Genomic DNA, 20,557 nt, shown 5'->3' with positions numbered 1-20,557 from the left:
AATAATCCCATCACATGAAAGTCGGGGCAGGAGAGCGCGCCCATCCGAGTGCTTACGTTTCAATGCAGGAAAAGTGGAGGAGGGGGGCACGAGAGGATCTGTGCTTAAATTATGGGTTTAAATCTTATGCGGCTTCATAGTTTGTTCATGAGTTTCCCTCAACTTTGATAATTAATTTTTATTTTACATTTGCTCTTTCTCTGTAGTATTGCCATTTCCTATTGACGTGCCTTGTCAAACACAAAGGTTTGCCAATGCAGATATGACACCTACACTACCCATATGGACTAAGTTCGGCAAAGGGACACATATTTATAAATACGAGAGGTTAAAATGGGAAAGGGGGGGGGGGACTAAGCGGCAGATGACAGTGTTAAGGTAAAAAGGGAGTGGTCTGTGCCGAAGTGATGCTTTTTACCGTGCCTGCGTGCGCCCGCGCGTGTGTTTACAGGCTGCCGGTCTGTCCGCACCGGCCGCGTCCGTCAGTGCGCGCATGTGTGCGACTGCGGCTCGCCGATCTCGAGACCACCGGGGGGAAAGGGGAGCCACGACTTTGTCTCATCGCAGCGTCGGATCCGCTTTTCTTTAAGGGAAAAACGGGGAGCTCGCCTTCTCGATGCAACAGAGCTTTTTCTTGCGCGCATCGCAATTAGAAAGAGGGTAAGAGAAAGTGGGAGTGTGGGAAATGCACGAGAAAGAGAAGTAAGCAGGTGTTTTTTTGTGCCTCTCTTCCCGCAAGCACCGATGCAGCATATGTTGCACGTCGGTGTTTCCGCTGGCTTGTCATACAGCGGCTTTTTCGGGATGTGAGCCTGTCGCTCTGTAACGGCGGGCTGCAATTAGGCGACCGGCGCGCCGCGTTTTCTTAATCACTTTCATTAGTCCTTTTCGGTGCTACTTTCGCGATGTTGCCGTTTGTCGGGTGCTGTCGATGGCACCCCATTTGACGCCAAGTGACGGCCCGCGGAGAGGCTCGCTCGATCTTTAATACCGGGGCGACGATGAATGTAGTCGCCGTTAATCATAGCAGCAGGAGTCCCGGCGGCGGAGGTCCGGCGCCGCGTTTACCGAGCAGTGAGTCAGATCCGTGTGTGCATGCATGTATGTGTGTGTATGTATGCGCGTGACAGTCACTGTACAGAGCATCCCTTTAATGCCCGTTTAGCGCGAGACCCGTGCCGCGCGCCCGCCCGCGAGTCAGTGTGTCAGTCAGTGTGTCAGTCAGTCAGTGTGTCGCCTGGGCACCGGTGCCCCACGCCTGAGGCAGTTTCTGGGCAGACTCTGTTGCGCTGCGAGCGTGGGAGCGCTGCGATCCACTTGGAGCAGTTCAGTGCGGTGCGTGCGGCTCCCCAGCCTCGCGCAAAATTAAAACAATATCTGCAGAATTCACGGCCAAGACGGCAGGCATGCCGGCATGGGGCCGGTCTGTACGGGAGCTCTGAGACCTCCGCTTAACTCGCGACGCCGGAGGTAGGGCTGTCTCTCACCGGGAGGCGTTACAGGCGCAGAAAATCTGGCCCCCAGCCAGCGCAACTTGTGGAGAATAGGTCCGACTGCTTGGCCGGCACCTTTCGGCCGCAACTGGGACCAGCAGGGCAGCTCCACCTCGATTTGAGAGCGGGTGGAGTCGGGGAGGGGCTGAGCGGACCCAGGGACTCGCCCTCCCAGTCGGTGCAGGAGGACTGGATCTGAGGCACAGGGACCAAAGCTTCCAGGATGCAGGTGTCCTTCGCCTGCACGGAACATAACCTGAAGAGCCGCAGCGAGGACCGCCTGTGCGGCCTGCGCACCGCGCCACCACCGGGGGGCGGCAGTGGGAGCGGCGGGGGAGGTGGGGGTGGAGGGAGTGGGGTCGGAGGCCAGAGTGGAAATGGGCACCACACGACCCAGGGGTTGAGCAAACCTAGGGAAGCGGCGGCTGCAAGGAACGCACCCCAGGGCCACGCTCACATGAAGGAGGCCATTGGAAGACACAGCAGCATGAAGTACAGGTGAGTGGGTGGGGCTTGATTTGGGTGGAGCCTGTTTTGGGGTGTGGTTTTCTGGGGGGTGTGGCTTTCCAGGGGTGTGGCTAATGTTCCCTAAGGACAGAACTAAGCACCTGGAACACTGTACTGAATCACTCTCGTACCTCAACATGCTGCAGTTTGACGGCTTTTAAAATGTTTCCTCTGCATTTTATGTGGACTGTAAAGTATCGTTTAAAGAGACTTGACAAACGTGGGCTGGCATGTCGACCATAACCGATACGGCGAATGAGTCACTGCTCCAGAGTGGCTTGTGTATACGGCCTCTTCGAAGATTCATGACTGGTAGAGCGCTCTGAAGTGCCAGTGACAGGCCCGGCCGCTGTCCCAGTCCTCCAGTGTCCTCTATACGCCTTTTGTGGATCCTTCTAGGCCGAGGTCCCTGATGTCCGGCCTAGACCTTGTGGGATGCCTCCGTTTAGCTGCAGGGTGTGAAGTCTTGGAGGGAGGGGGCCATTTCTGTGTGAGAGAAAGAGAGCGAGTGTCCTTTGTCTGTTTTTCCTTGGGCATGGTGATCTTACAACATTAAAATTTTCCATGAAAAAAAAAAAAAAACACACCCGTCTTCCACTCGAAAACGCAAAGCTCCCCCCCCGGCCAACACGGGAGAGAGTCCAGATTTAATTCCAGCCGTCCTTGAGATGGTCTTGTTCCATGTCGTCTTCCCTCCGCATTGGAGCGTCCATATGTGTACGCTGCGTATATCATGTGGGCGGGGCTAATGCCTCCTCTTCCTCCTTGTTGAGGAAATCGCCACGGTGATTCATTTATGGGACGCCATGCTTTAAATGCACCATGACCCTGTGCCGGATATGGATGGGTGGGTGAAGGGATGGATGGATGAATGGCGGGCACACTGGCACCGCACACCTCCACCCCTCCGCTCTCAGTTTTCATTAACAGTGCGGAGGTACCTTTCGCCACGTCCACCTGTCAATGACAACTGCTCTGCAGGGCTGGAAGCCGATTGGACGGCCCCGTGTCACATGATCAGCCTGAGGTGGCGGGTTGGGCCCTTGCCTGCCAGGCCGCAGCGTGCAGCACAGAAGCAGCCACTTTGGAAACAGCCTGATTCAGCAGGAAGTTCAGTCTCTGGTTCATTTGTGCCCCGTAAGACGAGGCAGGCTGGGTAATCTAGGGCCTTGGACTGAAAGGACGATATGATGACAGCAAAGGCAGGAAAAATCTGTATAAAAATAAAAGGTGCTGTGTCCAATCTGGGTAGCTTCATAACACCTTTAATTTAATAAAATAAGTCTGTAAAATTAGTTCTTTAGTGGGTGTTACCTTAAGCAATATTAAGTTCACCGTTTACCCAAATCCATAGTATATTCAAATAATTATAGGCAATTGCCCAGCTAAGTGTTCAATAGCACAACCGCCCTGTGGGATTTGACCCAACACTGGCTCGGCCAGTAAAGCCAGCTTGTCAGCCACGGCTGGCCCTGGGAGTGCGTGACAGACTCTGGGGAATTGCACAATGAGCAGTGACCTTGGCAGGGCGCAGAAACCAGCAGCTGCAGGATTACTGCTCACAATGTGGATCCGTCCACCCGCCTGTTGTTAGCCTCCGTTAGCAGCGGCTTGTGGGGGCTTCATGGGTTTTATTGGCAGAGTCATTGACTTGCTAATTAATAGGTTGTGGGTTCAAATCCTCCAAAATCTCCATCGAGGAATGTAATGTACTCCCTTACTGCAATAAAAGTGCCACAACTTGAAATGTAAACTTTGTAAATTGCTTTTTCGATCACTATATAAAAACATCTCTTTTAAATGTTATGATCTGTGAACAGACTGGATATCCTGGATGACCTGACACATTCCTGACTCTGACTGTCCGCGATGTCCTGTCAGGTCACCCTCGCCTCGTCGGTGATGCAGATTGCAGGATGTTAGCCTAATTGCAACCTCTCTGGGTTCATTTCGGCGATCACAGCCGCCCAAGCCGCTCACTAAGCCCTGGTCGGCCTGTTCTTGTTCTGCATGGATCCCATAGCCAATCTGGTCCCCTGTTCATTAGTAGGCTTTTTTGGTGATTAGGATTATGTGGACCGTGATTATTTTATCGGCAGGGTAAGGGGTGTGTTTTGATTCCCCCGTGTCGTGTTTTTTTAACACCTCCCCCTGGAACCTCTGTCTAGTGCGGGGGGTGGGGGAGCCGGTTATCTCGGATAATCATGGCTTGAGCTATGCTCGCCCCCCGCCCCCCCCCCCCCAGCCCTTATCTTCACTGCTTCTTAATTGCTTATGCTAACGAATTAAAAGGGACATTAATCTGGGCTAGAATGTTTCGCGATCCGGGGCTGGCCAACTCTTTCTCACTCTCTCTCTCTTCCTCTCCGTCGTTCCCTCTCTCCATCCCTCTTTCTCTCTCTCTCTCTCTCTCTCTCTCTCCCTCTCCCCGTGAGCCTTTAAGTAAATACCATTGCGGTGCATTGCAGTATTCCGGGCTCGCCGTGCGTGTTTGGGTGCCTGTGAGCAAGAGGGGGGGCCCCCGCTGTGTTCATGTGGGTTTTGCGTGTCCTTGGCGGCATGTGCATATGGGGTGGGGGGGGCACGCGTTGCTGTGTTGTGCTGTTTCCACGGTCACTCCTTCCTGTCCGGACATTCTGACACTCTGGGGGAGGGAGGTGTTTTTAAGGGTCTTTGGGCAAGGCTGAGTGGGTGTGGCTTGAGGGCACAGAGACACACACACACACACACAGACACACAGACACAGACACAGACACACAGACACAGACACACACACACACACACACAGACACAGACACACACACACAGACACACAGACACAGACACAGACACACACACACACACACACACAGACACAGACACACACACACACACACACACACCCATCGTACCCAGCCAGTGTGACCCACGTCTCGTCACGCCTCAGAGAAGGACAGTCTGGTCCATGTTCACACAGCAGGAGCTGAGGGGGGAAGTGATGTCAGTGCCAATCACTGGCACCAGGGGGGCGTGTGTGTGTGTGTGTGTGTGTCTGTGTGTGTGAGACGCTTAGCCCTGATCACAAACAGACATGGGGGCTGTGATGGGGGGAGGGGGGGGAAAGGACTCTGAGCACCACTAGAAAGTTATGCGCTCAGAAGAGAGACCGCTGTGGTGCGAGACACTGGCTTGCATTGTTACACAGCGTCTGTGCGTGTGGGGTCGCGTCCTGGGGTGTGCAGAGGGCCAGTGAATGACTGGCACCTTCTCCAGAGAGTGCTAGATGCTGTCAGCTTGAAGGGCGGTAACAGTCGGAACAACTGGGGTGGGTGGTGGTGTGGGGGGTTAGCGAATCCCCTACCCACCCTCGGGACAGCTGGATTCACCTGAGCCAGACTCCGCGGAAAAGCCGTGCCCCGTCTCCACGGCAACACGTGTGACAGCTGTGTCTGTGGGCCCCCTCTGCCCCTAAGGGCCAGGCGCTTGCCAGGCTGAGGGTTTAGGCGTCCGCGTACCTGCCTGTCTCCCGCGGCACACGATGGGTTCACAGGAGTGAGTGAGTGGCCTGCCCGTCCTCTTGTTAGTTTCGTTAGTGGGGGCCTTGTTGGAGAAGTCCCTGATTATCCCAAGCTGGGCTTCATCTGCGAGGAGGGGAATAAAAAGAGTTTGGGTGTGTGTATGTGCTTCTGCAGACCACTCAGGTGAATGAGGGGTGGGTTTAAATTAAACCGACCTCCCTCCCAATAATAAAAGACCAAAAAAGGCTCCCGTCTGCATCAGATGGCTGCCGGTTTCTCCGCCTTTATCCTGGACCCTCAATGTCGGCCACGTTCTCTTCTCTCTCGACGAGCTGAGATTTTTGCGATTAACAGAGGCGGAGTCTCTCCGCGAGTCGGTGAGCACCGGAGACTGGCAGGTGCTTGTGCAGACACACACACACACACACACACACACACACATATACACACACAGGATGCTCTCTTCCCAAAATAGCCCCACGCTGAAAACCAAACAGGAATAGTTTTGGGGAGGGGGGTGTTCGTGCTCCGACAGTCTGTCTCTTTTCATAGAGCTGCATGGGGGAGGGGGGGGAGACAGGTAAGCTGAATCTGGGGGTGCAGGAATGTTTTATCTAGCTGGGGTCATGTGACACGTGACGGATTGTGGGTCATTGAATCTCACGGTAGCGTCGGACTTTGGACGCAGAACAGGCACCAGCACAAACTGGGAAAGTGTCAAACTGTCTCTATAAAGACGGGGGGGTTAAGAGTCAAATTTCCCCAGCAGTGCACAGGGACCTTGGAGTGTTTGTGTCGGATATTACAACGTGACGTGTAACAAACATTTATTATCGATCGTCCCCGGAAGGGGCAAGCTGTCAGACATGGCCTCGCTGCAGCACCCCGAGCTGATGGTGACAGGCTGTGCCCTGAAGTGTCACGGGTCGCTTTCGTGTATCTGTCGGCCCGGTCGATGAGTCAGCAATCCCCGCTAACGACATGTCGGGGTCATGTCGGGGTTAACGAACCTGTTCTAATGAAGTACGTTAAACACACATTTATTAGTCCCGGACGTGCGTAAGGTCTCGCGTGGTGGGTCAGGTTTTGCATCCTTTTGCTCCACCTCAAGAAGATTGTGTGCAGTCTGGGATCTTCTGATTCACTGTGAGATTAGATCAAATGCATCGCTGGTGTAATGGTCAGGGATTTGAACCTGCAACCCTATGGTCAGAAAACCAGGCGGAGACAATCTTTATTAAATATTGCCATTTGTTTTCTGTGCGGGAGTTCGGGCACCCCTGTCCCCTGTCCTTCTTGGACAGACCCCAATCTCACTCTGACTCTGCACATCTGAGAGATGTGAGACCGGGCATCTTCTCGAGCCGCTGGGCCAGGCAATGGGCGTGACACAGCAACTACATGCGGGAAGAGCAGCGCGTGAGGGTGTCCAGCAGCCTCCATCCTTCGGGGGGGCATCGTGCTGCGGGGCTTAGTGCATAAAACACGGCTGGAAAACCAGGCGGGGCAGCGGGTCGGAATGTTGCTATGAGGACAGGAGATGCTTGGGGGGGGGGACCTCCAGTGGGGTTATGTCACAGTGAACACACACGCGCACACACACACACACACACACACACACACACACACACACACACACACACACACACACAGGGTATGCAAAGACTCTCTGCTACCCGTGGACCCCAGAATAAGACCTATAACCTCAACCACAAATCTGAAAGTTCACGCGATGATGATGATGATGATGGAGATGAAGGTGCCTGATCTCCAGTGCATCCGCACTGGGATGGCGTTTCAGGGGTCACTGCCTGGAATAGTTGGCACATGCACAGAGCGGCGCCAAACGTGTGCTTCCGTCCGGCGTGCCAGAGCCCCGCCTTCCCCGCTGTCGCGGGGGATGGGACGAGCCTGTCCCCTCCAAAGCCCAAGCGTGACTCAGAGCGTCCTGCCAGATGCTTGTCTCGGACGCCGCGTCCCCCCGCTGAGTGCCTGCTCCAGGTTAAACGCCCCCTTCTGGCTCATGTCGGCCGGGGGTGTGAGCCAGGTGTGTCGACTTGACGCCAGAGACGATAAGCACCCCACAGTTTCCACTCCAGCGTGACGTCAATGTCGACGTTAACTGCATCTCTCTCCTTGGTCTCAGGAACCTTGGGAAGTCTGGCCTGCGCGTGTCCTGCCTTGGCCTGGGTGAGTATGCACTGCAGCGCCACCCGGAGGCAAGTGCGCAGTCTTAGTTGCCCATTCATCAGAGTTTATTTGTACCAAGCACTGATGAAGCTCTCGCTGTATCTTATTCTTCAGACTGATCGTGATTCCCCATCCTTATCCCACATTTACTCTTGCTTTACCCCATCTTTACCCTATCTTTACCTGATCTTTACCCCACATTTATTCCTTTTACCACACATGTACCCCAGATTTACTCTGCCTTTGCTCCATCTGTACCCTACCTTCACCCAATCTTTACGTCACCTTTTCCCCACATTTGCTCCACCTTTACTCCATGTTTCCTCCACTTTTACCGCACCAGTATGACACCTTTGCCTGTAGCCCACATTTACCCTCAACTCTCAATCTCTGGCTTCTTAGGGACCTGGGTGACCTTTGGATCACAGATCTCAGACGAGGTGAGCCAATCGAACCGGAGTGTGCGACCCTGTCAGTTCTGGGTGTCAAACCTGATAGGCCCATCCCTGGCTCTCTGAATTTACCGTGCCCCCCGCCCCCCCCACCAGATGGCTGAGAACCTGATGACCATCGCCTACGAGAATGGCATCAACCTGTTCGACACGGCAGAGGTGTACGCTTCCGGAAGGTGTGTCTGGCTTGCTCTTGTCCATTTACACGGCTCCCTCTCTCTCGTTCTCTGTCTCCCCACATAGCCCCCCCACCCCCATCCTGTCAAAACCAAGCCGGCGAATAGGACGAACGCTGACGCGGGATTTCCGTCGCCGTGACAACCATGTCGCAGCACATGCACTGATATCTCGGCCCCAGTAAACACGCACCGAGAGAGCGTCAAAGGGCCGGACAGACGCACTGACTGCGCTGCTTCTCATTATAAGACCTGCCTCTCTGCGTCTCTCCTCAGAGCTGAGATCACCCTGGGCAACATCATCAGGAAGAAAGGATGGAGGTGACGACCTTCCCCGATTTACCGCCGTGACCGAGCGTGTGCCTTCGCCGCCCATTTGCATCCGATCAGACCCACAGCTCCTTTGTTTTCCGGATGCGGCGAACAGTCACTGTCGCTCTCTGCAATGCAAACGAGTCATTAGGCTGGTGTGCAGGGGAATAATTGTGCCCCCTGCCCCCCCCCCCCCCCCCCCCACCCCAATCTGTCTCATAGGCGCTCCAGTTTTGTGGTGACCACCAAAATCTACTGGGGAGGACAGTAAGTGTCTGCCACTTTTCAACTTAGGGTCTGACGCGGGACGGGCAAGGAAACTGTGGATTGAAATACAGGAACACAAAGAAAATTTCTGATAAATCGCTTTCTGTTACCATTCTCCTAAGAAGCAGCATTTTCTCCTATTATTCATGGAAATTGTATATAAAAAAACAGATAAAAATCGAGATTTAGTTCATTTTGATAAAAAATATATGCCTGCCAGGACCTCGATTCCACGGGGTTTGGGGTCCTGACTGTGGAGTTCTTTGTTTGCTTGGCTGACTGTGCCCACGTTGAACTGCAGGGCGGAGACAGAGAGGGGGCTCTCCAGGAAGCACATCATAGAAGGTAGGGGGTCCAGGATGTTTGATTGCTCATCGTCATCATCATCATGCAGTTCGGGGACCTTCTTTAGCATAAATACATTCACTGTGATGAACGTTCGCACCTGGAACCCATAAATAACGTTCCTGACAACGTTGTGGTATCATTAGTGCATCGTTTGGTGTTCTGGAGCCAAAAAGGCCCGCAATTTCCACACCTGCCGGGGGTGGGGGGGGGGGGGGTGGCGTCGTTGTACCTTTGAACACCTTGTTAACCTTAAGCACATGATCAGCTGTCCTGCTGTATATATGCTGTGTGCAGCGTGTGGACAGGAGGGAGGCAAGCAGGAACAGCAGCCCCCCTGCCAGTCCCGCCTTCCACTCTGCCAAATCTCATCTTCATTTTTACTCCCCCTTCATCACCCCCCACATAAGTGTGATTGCAGGGATTGAAGGCCTTTGTCCGTGCACGCACAAAGCTCAACATGGAGCCCCCCCTCCCGGGACTGTGACCCAGTTAGAGCCCCCCCCCCCCGCCGACCCACACCAGCCTGCTGAACGCTGCCCTGTGTACACGCTGTGGACCTTTGCGTGTGCGTGGGTGTGTGGGCGCGCGTGTGATGCAGCACCTGTCGTCAGACACCCCGGGTGTTTCTGCAGGACCAGAACAAATTGGCTCGTGTCGGAACTCGTATCGTGGGGCACAGCTGGCTGCTGGGGAGGGGGGGGGGGGGGGCTGCTCTACACTGCCACCTGGTGGTGGGCCAGAGGAATGACAGAACATAATCATAAATAGGGACGTTATTAATATTGTGGATGCCACTGATGGTCACGGTGACCCCAGTGTTGTTGTGATGTCATCACTGGCGCAGGTTTGCGGGGGTCCTTGTCCAGACTGCAGCTGGAGTATGTGGACATTGTCTTCGCCAACCGCACTGACGTCAATAGTCCCATGGAAGGTCAGTACCCTTGTACGCGATTCCATTAACTGCGCGTTGTGCCTCTTCCGTGCCCCGTGTGTCAGCTACCGTGTTTGTGTGTGTGTTGCAGAGGTGGTGCGTGCCATGACCTTCGTGATCAACCAGGGCATGGCCATGTACTGGGGCACCTCTCGCTGGAGCGCCATGGAGATCATGGTGAGCCTGCGGGCCTCCTGCCCGAACCCGGCTGCCGCCACCTTCCGGAAACCTCTGCCCCATTTTAGTCACGCAGAGCCACGAGCTGAGAACAGTGCAGATGGCGAAAGGGCAGCAAATCGACATGAACGGGGTTTACTACCAACATGCAGGTGCAGTCATGCGTTACATATTTAGTCCAATAACGGTGAACCTATGAAGGGGACTACAGTGTATACCTCAGTTGCGTTTACCACCACTCAAACCTCATTCGTGTGGGGGGGCCCCCTATTGGCCACAACCAGTCACTACACTAAACATTAGATAATCACGTCCCTTATTTAGATGTTGAAACAGCATGTTCTGCTAACAAGCAAGCTAGCTTTGATCTTCTAGCTCTACTTGCTAGCTATTTATTTAATTTTTGAAACATCTGGGGGGTGACTTTTTGAGTGGATCCCTGGAAAAAAAAACAAACTCGTCCCTGCCAGTAACAGCCACTATACATAGCGACCCTTTAACGGTTTGGTCCGTCAACCTCACTGCATTACTGCGTTTTGGTCTTCCTGCCACCAGGAGGCGTACTCCGTGGCCCGTCAGTTCAACCTGATCCCACCCGTGTGCGAGCAGGCGGAGTACCACTACTTCCAGAGGGATAAAGTGGAGGTCCAGCTACCTGAGCTCTACCACAAGATCGGTCAGTCATTCAAGCCTGTTGTTGCTGATCCTTTGTCGTGCCGACATGCTAGAACATGACAGCACTGTCCTCGCCGACAGCTCCCGGTACAGGGGGCCAGAGAAGCTTCTGGAATCCGTTTCAGAGAAATCGCATTAATCACTAAATGAGATCAGTCATTAAGCTTAATTACAGCAGCCCCCTCGTGCCCTGGGTCTGTCTCACTGACTTAGCGAGAGCGGTGTAGTAACTCGGCCCGATCGTCTCTCCGAGTCCCGCCCGCTGGGACTTGCTTCCGACAGTGAGCACCGGCGCATTCACGGAAACAGTTACCATAGCGATATCTGCAGTCCAAACCCAATCCAGAAGCCCCCCCCCCCCCTTTATAATTTCTCGGCGTTTCGACTGTAGGGCTCTTTCAATGACTCCGGGTTTTTCTCCGCCGCCGAAATGCTGCACAGCATTTAGGGAGCCTAATGTGCTGGCGAGCGTCTCGGCGCTGAAAGGAGACAGCTGTTCAATGCCGAGGCCGGCCCGACCCTCAGATGTGGACTCCAAGTTCTGCCATGTGGTGGCGATATTGCTTAGGGGGCAGAAACATGGCTTCGCAGCGTCAGGGGACCTGAATGTGTGCAGATGCCCTGCAATAGACCAGCACCCTTTTCGGGATGTACCCTGCATTTCGTGCATTCTGAGACATGCTGCAGGCTCACCGTGACCTGTACTGCATGTGGAAGACGAATAGCAGAGCCTGGCTTCTTTTCTTTGTTTAATTTTTCTGCGATTTTCTAACCTTTCTTAGTAACTATAGAAATAATTAAAGACTGTGGAGCAGGATTACTTATGACAAGGGGAGGGTCAAATGCTGACAAATGTGCTAATCCGTTTGTTTTTTACAGAAAGGGCGACTCCGCCCTGCAAAGGCATTTTCAAAAGCATCTCAGAATCACAAAAGCTTATTAATCCCAGAGGAAAACATTTATGTGACAACTGGTCATAAGGCGGGAGGAGGTGCAATGAGCAGTATAAAAAACATACAGATAAATAAAATGGATTTTAGGAAGATGTGCAGATGAGTCAAGGAATAAGTACCCATATCTATATATTGCACATGACAGTGTTACACAGGGCATGATGTTTGCCTAGGTAATGACTGACTGCTACGTCCAACCCCGGAATCACTCCAAGCAGAATTCCCGGCTGCATCCTGTGCGGATTCAGTTCGATGGCAAACGTACGGGACCGTCTGACCCGCGTAGCTCGTGGCAGTATGAAGGACGCAGGCGGGCTGCGAGGATGCGATATAGTTCGAAGTCGATTTTATTAAGTGGGTTACTCGAGGTGGCGGCGGGGAGGGGGGGGGGATTGGGATCAATCGCCATGGTAACAGGGGAGCTCATCCACACACAGCCCTGTACCACTACTCAGCCTCCTGCCGACTCTCAGTGGTGCAGTAAACAATCCAAAATTCAGCACCAAGAAGCGGTACAGCCCCACATCTATCAAATAAGCATATAGTACAGTAACACATATAATACAGGAACATAGATATAGTACAGTAACAAATATAGTACAGGAACATAAATATAGTACAGGAACATAAATATAGTACAGTAACAAATATAGTACAGGAACATAAATATAATATAGGAACATAAATATAGTACAGTAACAAATATAGTACAGTAACAAATATAGTACAGTAACAAAGAAAATACAGGAAAATAAAAATAGTACAGTAACAAATATAGTACAGGAACATAAATATAGTACAGTAACAAATATAGTACAGGAACATAAATATAGTACAGTAACAAATATAGTACAGTAACAAAGATAATACAGGAACATAAATATAATACAGTAACAAAGATAATACAGGAACATAAATATAGTACAGGAACATAAATATAGTACAGTGACAAATAAAGTACAGTAACAAATATAATACAGGAACATAAATATAGTACAGTACCAAATATAGTACAGGAACTTAAATATAGTACAGTGACAAATATAGTACAGGAACATAGATATAGTACAGTAACATAAATAAAATACAACAAAAACATAGAACAGTAACAGATTTAGTGCAGTAACATAAATATAGTACAGCAACAAATATAGTACAATAACAGAAATATAGTACAGTAACATAAATATAGTACAATAACATAAATATGGTACAGTAACAAATGAAGTATAGTAATATAGCAGGTTATTAAGAATAGAAAATTGTTTCAATGAAATGCATTCATATATTATTGCATTATTATAATTTTTGTTACCATTATTAACAATGATAAATATTAGCATAATTATTCAAGATTCGGGATTATTTGTCTTGGGTACGTCAGTGCATATTAATTCTGATTTGCACCATTCCGTCAGTAGTACATAGGATTAGACAGCACAAAACAATACAAAGCTACTGGCAAACATCAAAGCAGTGATATGATTAGGTACTGTAGAGGTATCTATGTGATAATATATAGAATAAATAGAATAGAATTACTGAAACAGAAGATGTGGCTAAATACAAATGGTTGAAATAGCAAATAAGGAAAACTGCCATGTGTAAAGTGTATTATAAATTATAATCCGACCTTTTTATTATTCACAGTAAGAATTAAACAGGAAGTATATGGTGTTTCTTTAAGGTGTTTTTGTGTCTGTGTGTGTGTGTGTGTGTGCGGCAGGCGTGGGAGCGATGACCTGGTCTCCCCTGGCCTGTGGACTCATCACAGGAAAGTACAACGACGGCGTCCCCGATAGCTCGCGGGCCGCCATGAAGGTAAGAGGCCCATCAGCGCCCCCTGGGGCCTCCGTTAGACGAGTGTCAGGCCGCACAACACTCGTCTTCATCCGTAGTTGCGGGGCTCAACTTTGCCCGTTCGATAGTAGCACCCTCAGTCGTTTCGGGCTTCAGCTAAAGGATTTCAGAATAAATCATTACGGCGAATTCCCGCAGTCACAAAGCCTCTTTGCTGTCAGTGGAAACACATTCTGCTGGCTTGCATGAATTAATGGGAAGCGCACTTTTTGGAGACATTGTTTAGTCCTGTCAGTACAGTAATTATACCGATTATTCATTTACTGACTGGAACCGAGGCACTTTTGAGAACAGTGAAGCGTGTAAGCGGCTCCTGTGGTCCTTTTAATGCACGTTCGTTACACTTTGAATTCCACAATTTATCTGCTGGGTTTTATTGTTATTATTGTATGCGGACGTGTGAGCAATGGTGGCGTGTGCTTAAAGATAGCGTGACGATTCCTAGGGATACCAGTGGCTGAAGGAGAGGGTGAACAGCGAGGAGGGACGCAGGCAGCTGGCGAAGATTAAAGAGCTCCACCTGCTGGCCGACCGGCTGCGCTGCACTGCTGCGCAACTGGCTATTGGTACATTACTGAGTGTGTTTCGGCGCTTGAATGTGTATGTGGGGTCTGGTTTGAAATGTTAGCAACATTTTGCTTGCGTGGGTGTGCTACTTGAATCTATTTTTTAGACTTTGTAGTAGTTTTGTTACCTCCGTTGTGCCGTTTTTTTTTTCTCGCAGCTTGGTGCTTGCGCAGCGAGGGAGTCAGTTCTGTGTTGCTGGGCGTCTCCAACACGGACCAGTTGGTGGAGAACCTGGGCTCCCTACGGGTACTGACCAATTACACTTGGGGGGGGGGGGAGAGAGAGAGAGAGAGATGGAGGGAGGGAAAGAGAGAGGGGGAGTGAAGGACAGAGAGAGAGAAGAGAGAGATGGAGGGAGGGAAAGCGAGGGAGTGAGAGAAAGGGAGAGAGAGAGCGAGCGAGAGAGACAGACAGATAGATAGATAGATAGATAGATAGATAGATAGATAGATAGATAGATAGATAGATAGATAGATAGATAGATAGATAGATAGATAAGACAAGACTTTATTGATCCTGGGGGAAATTCAACATCAAACAAACAAACATGAAGTGTAAAACAAGATAAAGTGCAAAGTCATTACCCAAAGGTAAACAAAAATAAGTACAGTGTGTGAACAAACAGAAGTCCCTGAAAAGGAACATTTAGGAAATAAATTATATAAATTAAAGGATGATGTATGTGCAATTAAAAGATTGACAGGCAGGCAAGCAGACATGCAGTCAGAAAGACAGACGGACAGACAATCACAGTGTACTGACGTAAGTCCATCTGGACCTATTGTGATCGGAGCGGAGCGGAGGTCAAATATACTGTATAAGATACAAAATCACACACGTTTAAGCAAACCTGAAAGCACAATCGCTTTATCTTGGCTCTCGCCACACGCCGCACACGTGGTGAAATACGTCGGCTCACATCCACGACATTTGCCTCAGACGCCTCGCGATAAACTTCCTTAAGGCTCTCATGGGCCCTCGGATGCAAGTCGATGGTTGACTGCATCGTGAATTTGTGACTGATAAATTTTTATGGGCTGGTTCACCGATTCAGCACTGCTGATTTAGCGTGCGCCACTTAGCGCTGTACGGAAACCCGCCTCCCCTGCGATAACCCTCAGTGACTGTATGTCAGACTCGCAGGCCGCAAATACGCCTACTGGATAATGGCAGGTATTACGCAGTCTGCTGGTGTCTCGGTCAGTCACAAATATGAGTGAGTCACTCCGCTTGCCCTGGCTTTCTGTTCACCTCCCAGGTACTTTCTCAGATGAGCCCGCAAACACTGAGTGAGATGGACTCTCTCCTGGGCAACAAACCTCATTCCAAGAAGGAGTCGCGTGCGTGAGGAGGGCCAGAGGCACACAGGAGGGAGCAGGACAGAGAGAGAGAGAGAGAGGACGCCGAGGGGGGGCATCCACGTCGCTTTTTAAGCCCCTCTGAGTAGCGCTTTGCCTTGCATGTGTTTTCGAAACCACGCTTCCTATAGAGCACCGCACACCACACACCCTCCTCCGCACGCCGGCGAGCAGGAAGACCTGCTCACACGCTTGGCCACGCCTCACCTCACCTGGAAGTCCGGGGTTTTTGGGAGACAAAGGACCGGAATCGGGGATGCTTGCCGGTACATGGAACCCTCGGAATGTTCCGGAGGCTCAGCCTTATGCGCCCACCTGGAATGGGCGAGATGGTTTGGGGGGGGGGGGAGGGGGTGTCACGTGGTTTTTGGGGACTTCAGAGGGTGTAAGGGATGAAGGGAAGTCCCCCACGTAAGTGGAGTGAAAGTTTGTGGTTGTTTTTAGGAACAGTCGCCCCCCCCCCCCATTTTATTACAGGGCCAGCAGTCCTGGGCAGGTACCGCTTGTCATATTTTCAAAAGGACACCCTGATCGATTCTCCCTCATTGTGGCCAGATGTCAGACTTCGCTCCAGACTGGCAGTGCTGGTACCATGTCAAAAAACGTATCAGCAAAACAGTTACTTAAGGGTGACGGTTTGGAACTGGGCAGACTAGACCTGTACACCCTTTACTGGGGTAGATCAAGAAAGGCAGTACTGGGATTTTGGATTAACTTGGTCAGACGTGTTTCCTCTTGGTGAATAAGGATGCTGCGCATGCAATTTTATATACTGAGGGTAAGACATTACGAACTGGGCGTAGGTGATCATAATTGGATTGTCCGATTTTAAGTCCAGACCATACACACAATTTTGTTTTCCTTCTTTCGATATTTCCGCATCCCTAAACCGTTCTTTTGGCATAAAGGCTGTGCTTTTGGTGTGTCACTGTGGATGCTGATGATCGTGAGATCCTGTAAGACACTCCTGCCCAATAAGAGACCTGGCTCTCACATGACTCGACTGCTACCATGGCGACACAGCCCGGAGGGGGTCAAGAGGTCAGTTTGGGGTCACCAGGAATTGGATCTTTAACAGGAACCCAGAACTCCACTGTATTCCCAACCAAAAAAATACTTCACTGTTTACTGAAGATCAAGTACTTTGTAAGTAGGTTCTTCGCTGGCACATGTCTGGTAATGGCAGTAATCGTGAATTATAACATTAGATAGAGACGGCGGTGGGTCATGTGGAGCAGCCCAGTTTAAGGTTGCAAAAGGGGTGGGAAATTTCCAGACACTTTCCATTTCATGGGACGTTAAGCTGGAAATTTTTGGAACTATTCCAAGTTGGAAACTTTCCAGGGGAATTAACAGGAATATATGGGAATTACCAGAATTTTGCAACCCTAGTTCGGTTTAAATGTTCTTTATTTAAAAATGCCCTCTAGTGGTTGCTCTTGGTTTTGCCTCATAGGTATAAAATGGGCATCAAGGCATCGGAATGGAGATTGAGCTGGATTTCAGCTGAAGGGCAGTTCTGTCATCCCTTGTGGAGGGGAGTGAATGGGGTATGAGTTTGTGGACAGGCACTGTGCTGTCTAACCTGTTATCCACCAAGAGACCAAATGATTCAGGGGTCATTTATGTACTATTACTTATAATTATTATTAAGCTGTGAGAGAAAGACTGAACATTCATTTTGTATCTTTATATTCGTCTGAAAAGGTTTTCTAGGTCATAACGTCATCTGCAGCATGCACGTGCATTAACATCATCACTGTCTAAATGTCGACTGTTGCCACAGGAGAAAAAAAAAAGTAGCTGTTGTGAAATCCTACTTTACGTTGGCCAAAGAGAAACTGCAGCATGTAGAGTGTTTTGGTCTGAATCATATGTGATGAATTTTACGTTTTATGATGAAAAGCATAATCGTTCTGTTCTGAGTGAGATCTCATCATTTCATCCAAATTTGTTCAAATTTGCCCTCAGTACATCGACACTGGTTATATGGGAAGATATATATATATTTTTTTTTTGGTGAATGCTGGTCTTCTGCCGTTTTTAAGTGTTGAAAAATGCTTTCATCCCTGTTTAGCAGCTATGCTGCTGCGCTCTTATAGAAAGACCACACAATGCAACGGTCTCCTATTGTATGAGAGGTGCATTTTTATTGTGTATTAATGAGCAAGACGGTGGAAGTTCTTTTATTTTTGCCCACAATGGGGAATTCTGTGTTGATTTCTCTTTAATGAAAAATCCAGTACTGATTTTGAAGATAAGGCAAAATAATTGTGCCAGCCACAACGGACTCCAGTGCTTATGACTTATCTTCTGTGCTATCCCTTTAATGCACAATGCCACGAGGCATTCGGGCAAGCACTTGTCTGATGTGTAATTACACAGCAGAGAAAGATTGGAGGAGAAGTGATGAATTGCACTGATTGGGGTCTCACGGTTAATATACTGGAGGGGGGCAGTAGGAAATGCCCTACCTCGTGGGTTTCTCCGTCTAAGCTGGCCCCAGAAGACCTTGGCGGTATATGCAGATCCCCCGTCTTAAATTCACACCTCCTCGGCTCCTCTGAGACACCAGCCTTCTAACTCATTAACATTTTTTAATGGACTTCGTCCCCCAGACACTGCCACCAACGTTTTTGGGCCACACTTAAAATTGCGTCTTTTAAGAATCACGTCAAATACTTTGTTTTTTTTCCCTCGTTTGTATTTGCGACTGAAATCCTTGGTTTACTAGTGGTTAACCAAATCTGCCTCACGGCGTCAATCACTGGACCAACCAGTCGTACGGATGACACCAGCAGTGTGTTGATCCGGCACTTGTGCACAAACTTTTCATCCCAGTGTTAGTGTAAGTGCCATGGATTGCAAAAACGGTCTGGACTCCATCCTAAGGACAGTATTCCTCCACACGTCTGCCTTTATTGGCCATGAGGATTTTTACCCATGATTCTCGCATCCAACCACGTTAATTTTTTTGGTCTAGCGGATTTGCCTTTGGCGCACCTCAGAGGGATGCTATATGCGCTCGGATGAGCAAAGCATCGATGACTGACTCGGAGGGATGGACTGAGCTTTGCATTTCTACTGTCGGCGTGGTATTAACAATCTAGCGAAACTGATGATCAGTTAGCCTCTGTATATAAATGAATTGCACTCCTAACTACTATAACATTGCCTGTTTAACTTCTATATTACGGTCTTGCAAAAGAAAAAAAAAGAAATCAGCACTGTATTGAATGTACTTTGCTTGCATTTAAAACGGTATCAGCTACGATTATCTTCCATAATATAATTCCTGTGTTATTAGATAGCTGTAGAATAACAATTAATCAAAACAAAACAGCCAGATAAAAAACCCTACATTTGTTGAATCTCTCGTTTTTGCCCCAATGGAATTATGTTGCTGCTTTTTTCTGTCGTGTCAGTGATTTGCTTCCTGGCTTTAATTTTTTTTATTATTATTATTATTGGAGTACGTGGTGAGCGCGCATGTGCACGTGTGTCTGTCTGTCTGTCTCTGTGAGTGTATACGGTTTGGGACAAAGTGCGACGTCACTGGGAGGGAACGTGTAATCCAGCCCAGAAAGTTTGGAAAAATTAGGGACACTCATGGAAACTGGTTAAATGACTCAGAAATTACTTCTTATTCAGCCGTTGCTGGATATGAATTAATCATAGACGACACAATTATCCGTCTTTTGCTTTGGTTGAACAAATACATTTACAATATGGTGTGCAGTTCTATAACCCCGCACCACTCATACGTTTCACAAAAACACCCACGTTAATGGACAATGTGTTGCCTATCTTACTATACCGTTAGCGGCAGTTTTCGTTCCCTTCATATTCCATACGTATATTTTTTTACACGCCGATAAATAATAGGCTGCATTATTAATACTTTGCAAAAAAAAAAAAAAGTTTAAATGGTGCCAGAATTCTGATCAGCAATATAAGAAGCATCTGCTTACCGGCTGTGTCTGGATTCTGATTAATTTCCCTGCCTCACCGGCAATTTGTTAGGCGACGGGGCTGCTCGTACCCGTGACGGTAATGAGTCGATGCGCTTTCACGGGTGACTGCGCGCCGCAGTCGAGGGGAGCCGCGTGAGCTCACCAGCGCCGGGGCGGTTCAGGGCTGCACGGAAAGCTGCGTCTGAAGTGCAAAGCTTAGCGTACACGGATTGCTAGAGGTCAGTCAGTTCCCCTCAGCGGTGGATATACAGATTAGAGGGAAACAAATTAGTCACAAACAGCAAATCATCTCGCGAAAAGAAGCGTCTGTGAACGTGTCTGTCTGCTCACGTTTAACGCCCGAATAACAGAAAAAAAATGCTTGTGATTGGATGTGTGCACCAATGATAGCCACCAGGAGTGGTTTTTATGAACGACGTTTGAGTCGGGAAAACTGGATAGCATGGAGAAAACATGTGCGTGTTTAGGTAATAAAAACGAGGAGTGTGTGTGTGTGTGTGCATAAAGCGAGACGTTTGAGCAGAAGGTTAGACACTGTGGGCAGCTTTTGCAGCATTAAACTAAAGATGCTAAATAAAGTCTTCCTGATCAAATTCATACCGCTGTGTCATATTCCTGTCACCGTCTTTGTTTCACAAAATAACTGAAAACCCAGCTGGTCGACAGGCTCCACATTTAATGCTATATATAATTTACGTAAGTAAAGACAGTGCATAGAACACCAGTGAAAATCCAGACATACCGGCTTTTAATCCATTCGATTTTTTGCTATTGTTATTAAGCTTATGGTACAAAGGTTTGAGGCAATAAAATATTAATA

The 20,557-nt window shown here is 49.4% G+C and overlaps 1 protein-coding gene across 1 annotated transcript; it reads left to right on the top strand.

Moving 5' to 3' along the window:
• Positions 1–449: 449 nt before the first annotated feature.
• Positions 450–19,134, top strand: LOC125721763 (voltage-gated potassium channel subunit beta-2). Its single transcript, XM_048997807.1, has 14 exons — positions 450–1,991; positions 7,644–7,687; positions 8,090–8,127; positions 8,236–8,315; positions 8,592–8,636; positions 8,850–8,894; positions 9,196–9,239; positions 10,087–10,173; positions 10,265–10,350; positions 10,906–11,026; positions 13,705–13,799; positions 14,284–14,404; positions 14,563–14,651; positions 15,664–19,134. Exons 1-14 carry the CDS (start codon positions 1,717–1,719, stop codon positions 15,751–15,753), a joined length of 1,260 nt encoding a protein of 419 aa, XP_048853764.1. The 5' UTR covers positions 450–1,716; the 3' UTR covers positions 15,754–19,134.
• The last annotated feature ends 1,423 nt before the right edge of the window (positions 19,135–20,557 follow it).

The sequence above is a fragment of the Brienomyrus brachyistius genome, unplaced genomic scaffold (genome assembly GCF_023856365.1).
Source record: "Brienomyrus brachyistius isolate T26 unplaced genomic scaffold, BBRACH_0.4 scaffold35, whole genome shotgun sequence".
In the NCBI taxonomy this organism is placed as follows: domain Eukaryota; kingdom Metazoa; phylum Chordata; class Actinopteri; order Osteoglossiformes; family Mormyridae; genus Brienomyrus; species Brienomyrus brachyistius.
Note: the sequence above shows the minus strand (reverse complement) of the source record. Positions and strands in the feature narration are given on the sequence as shown.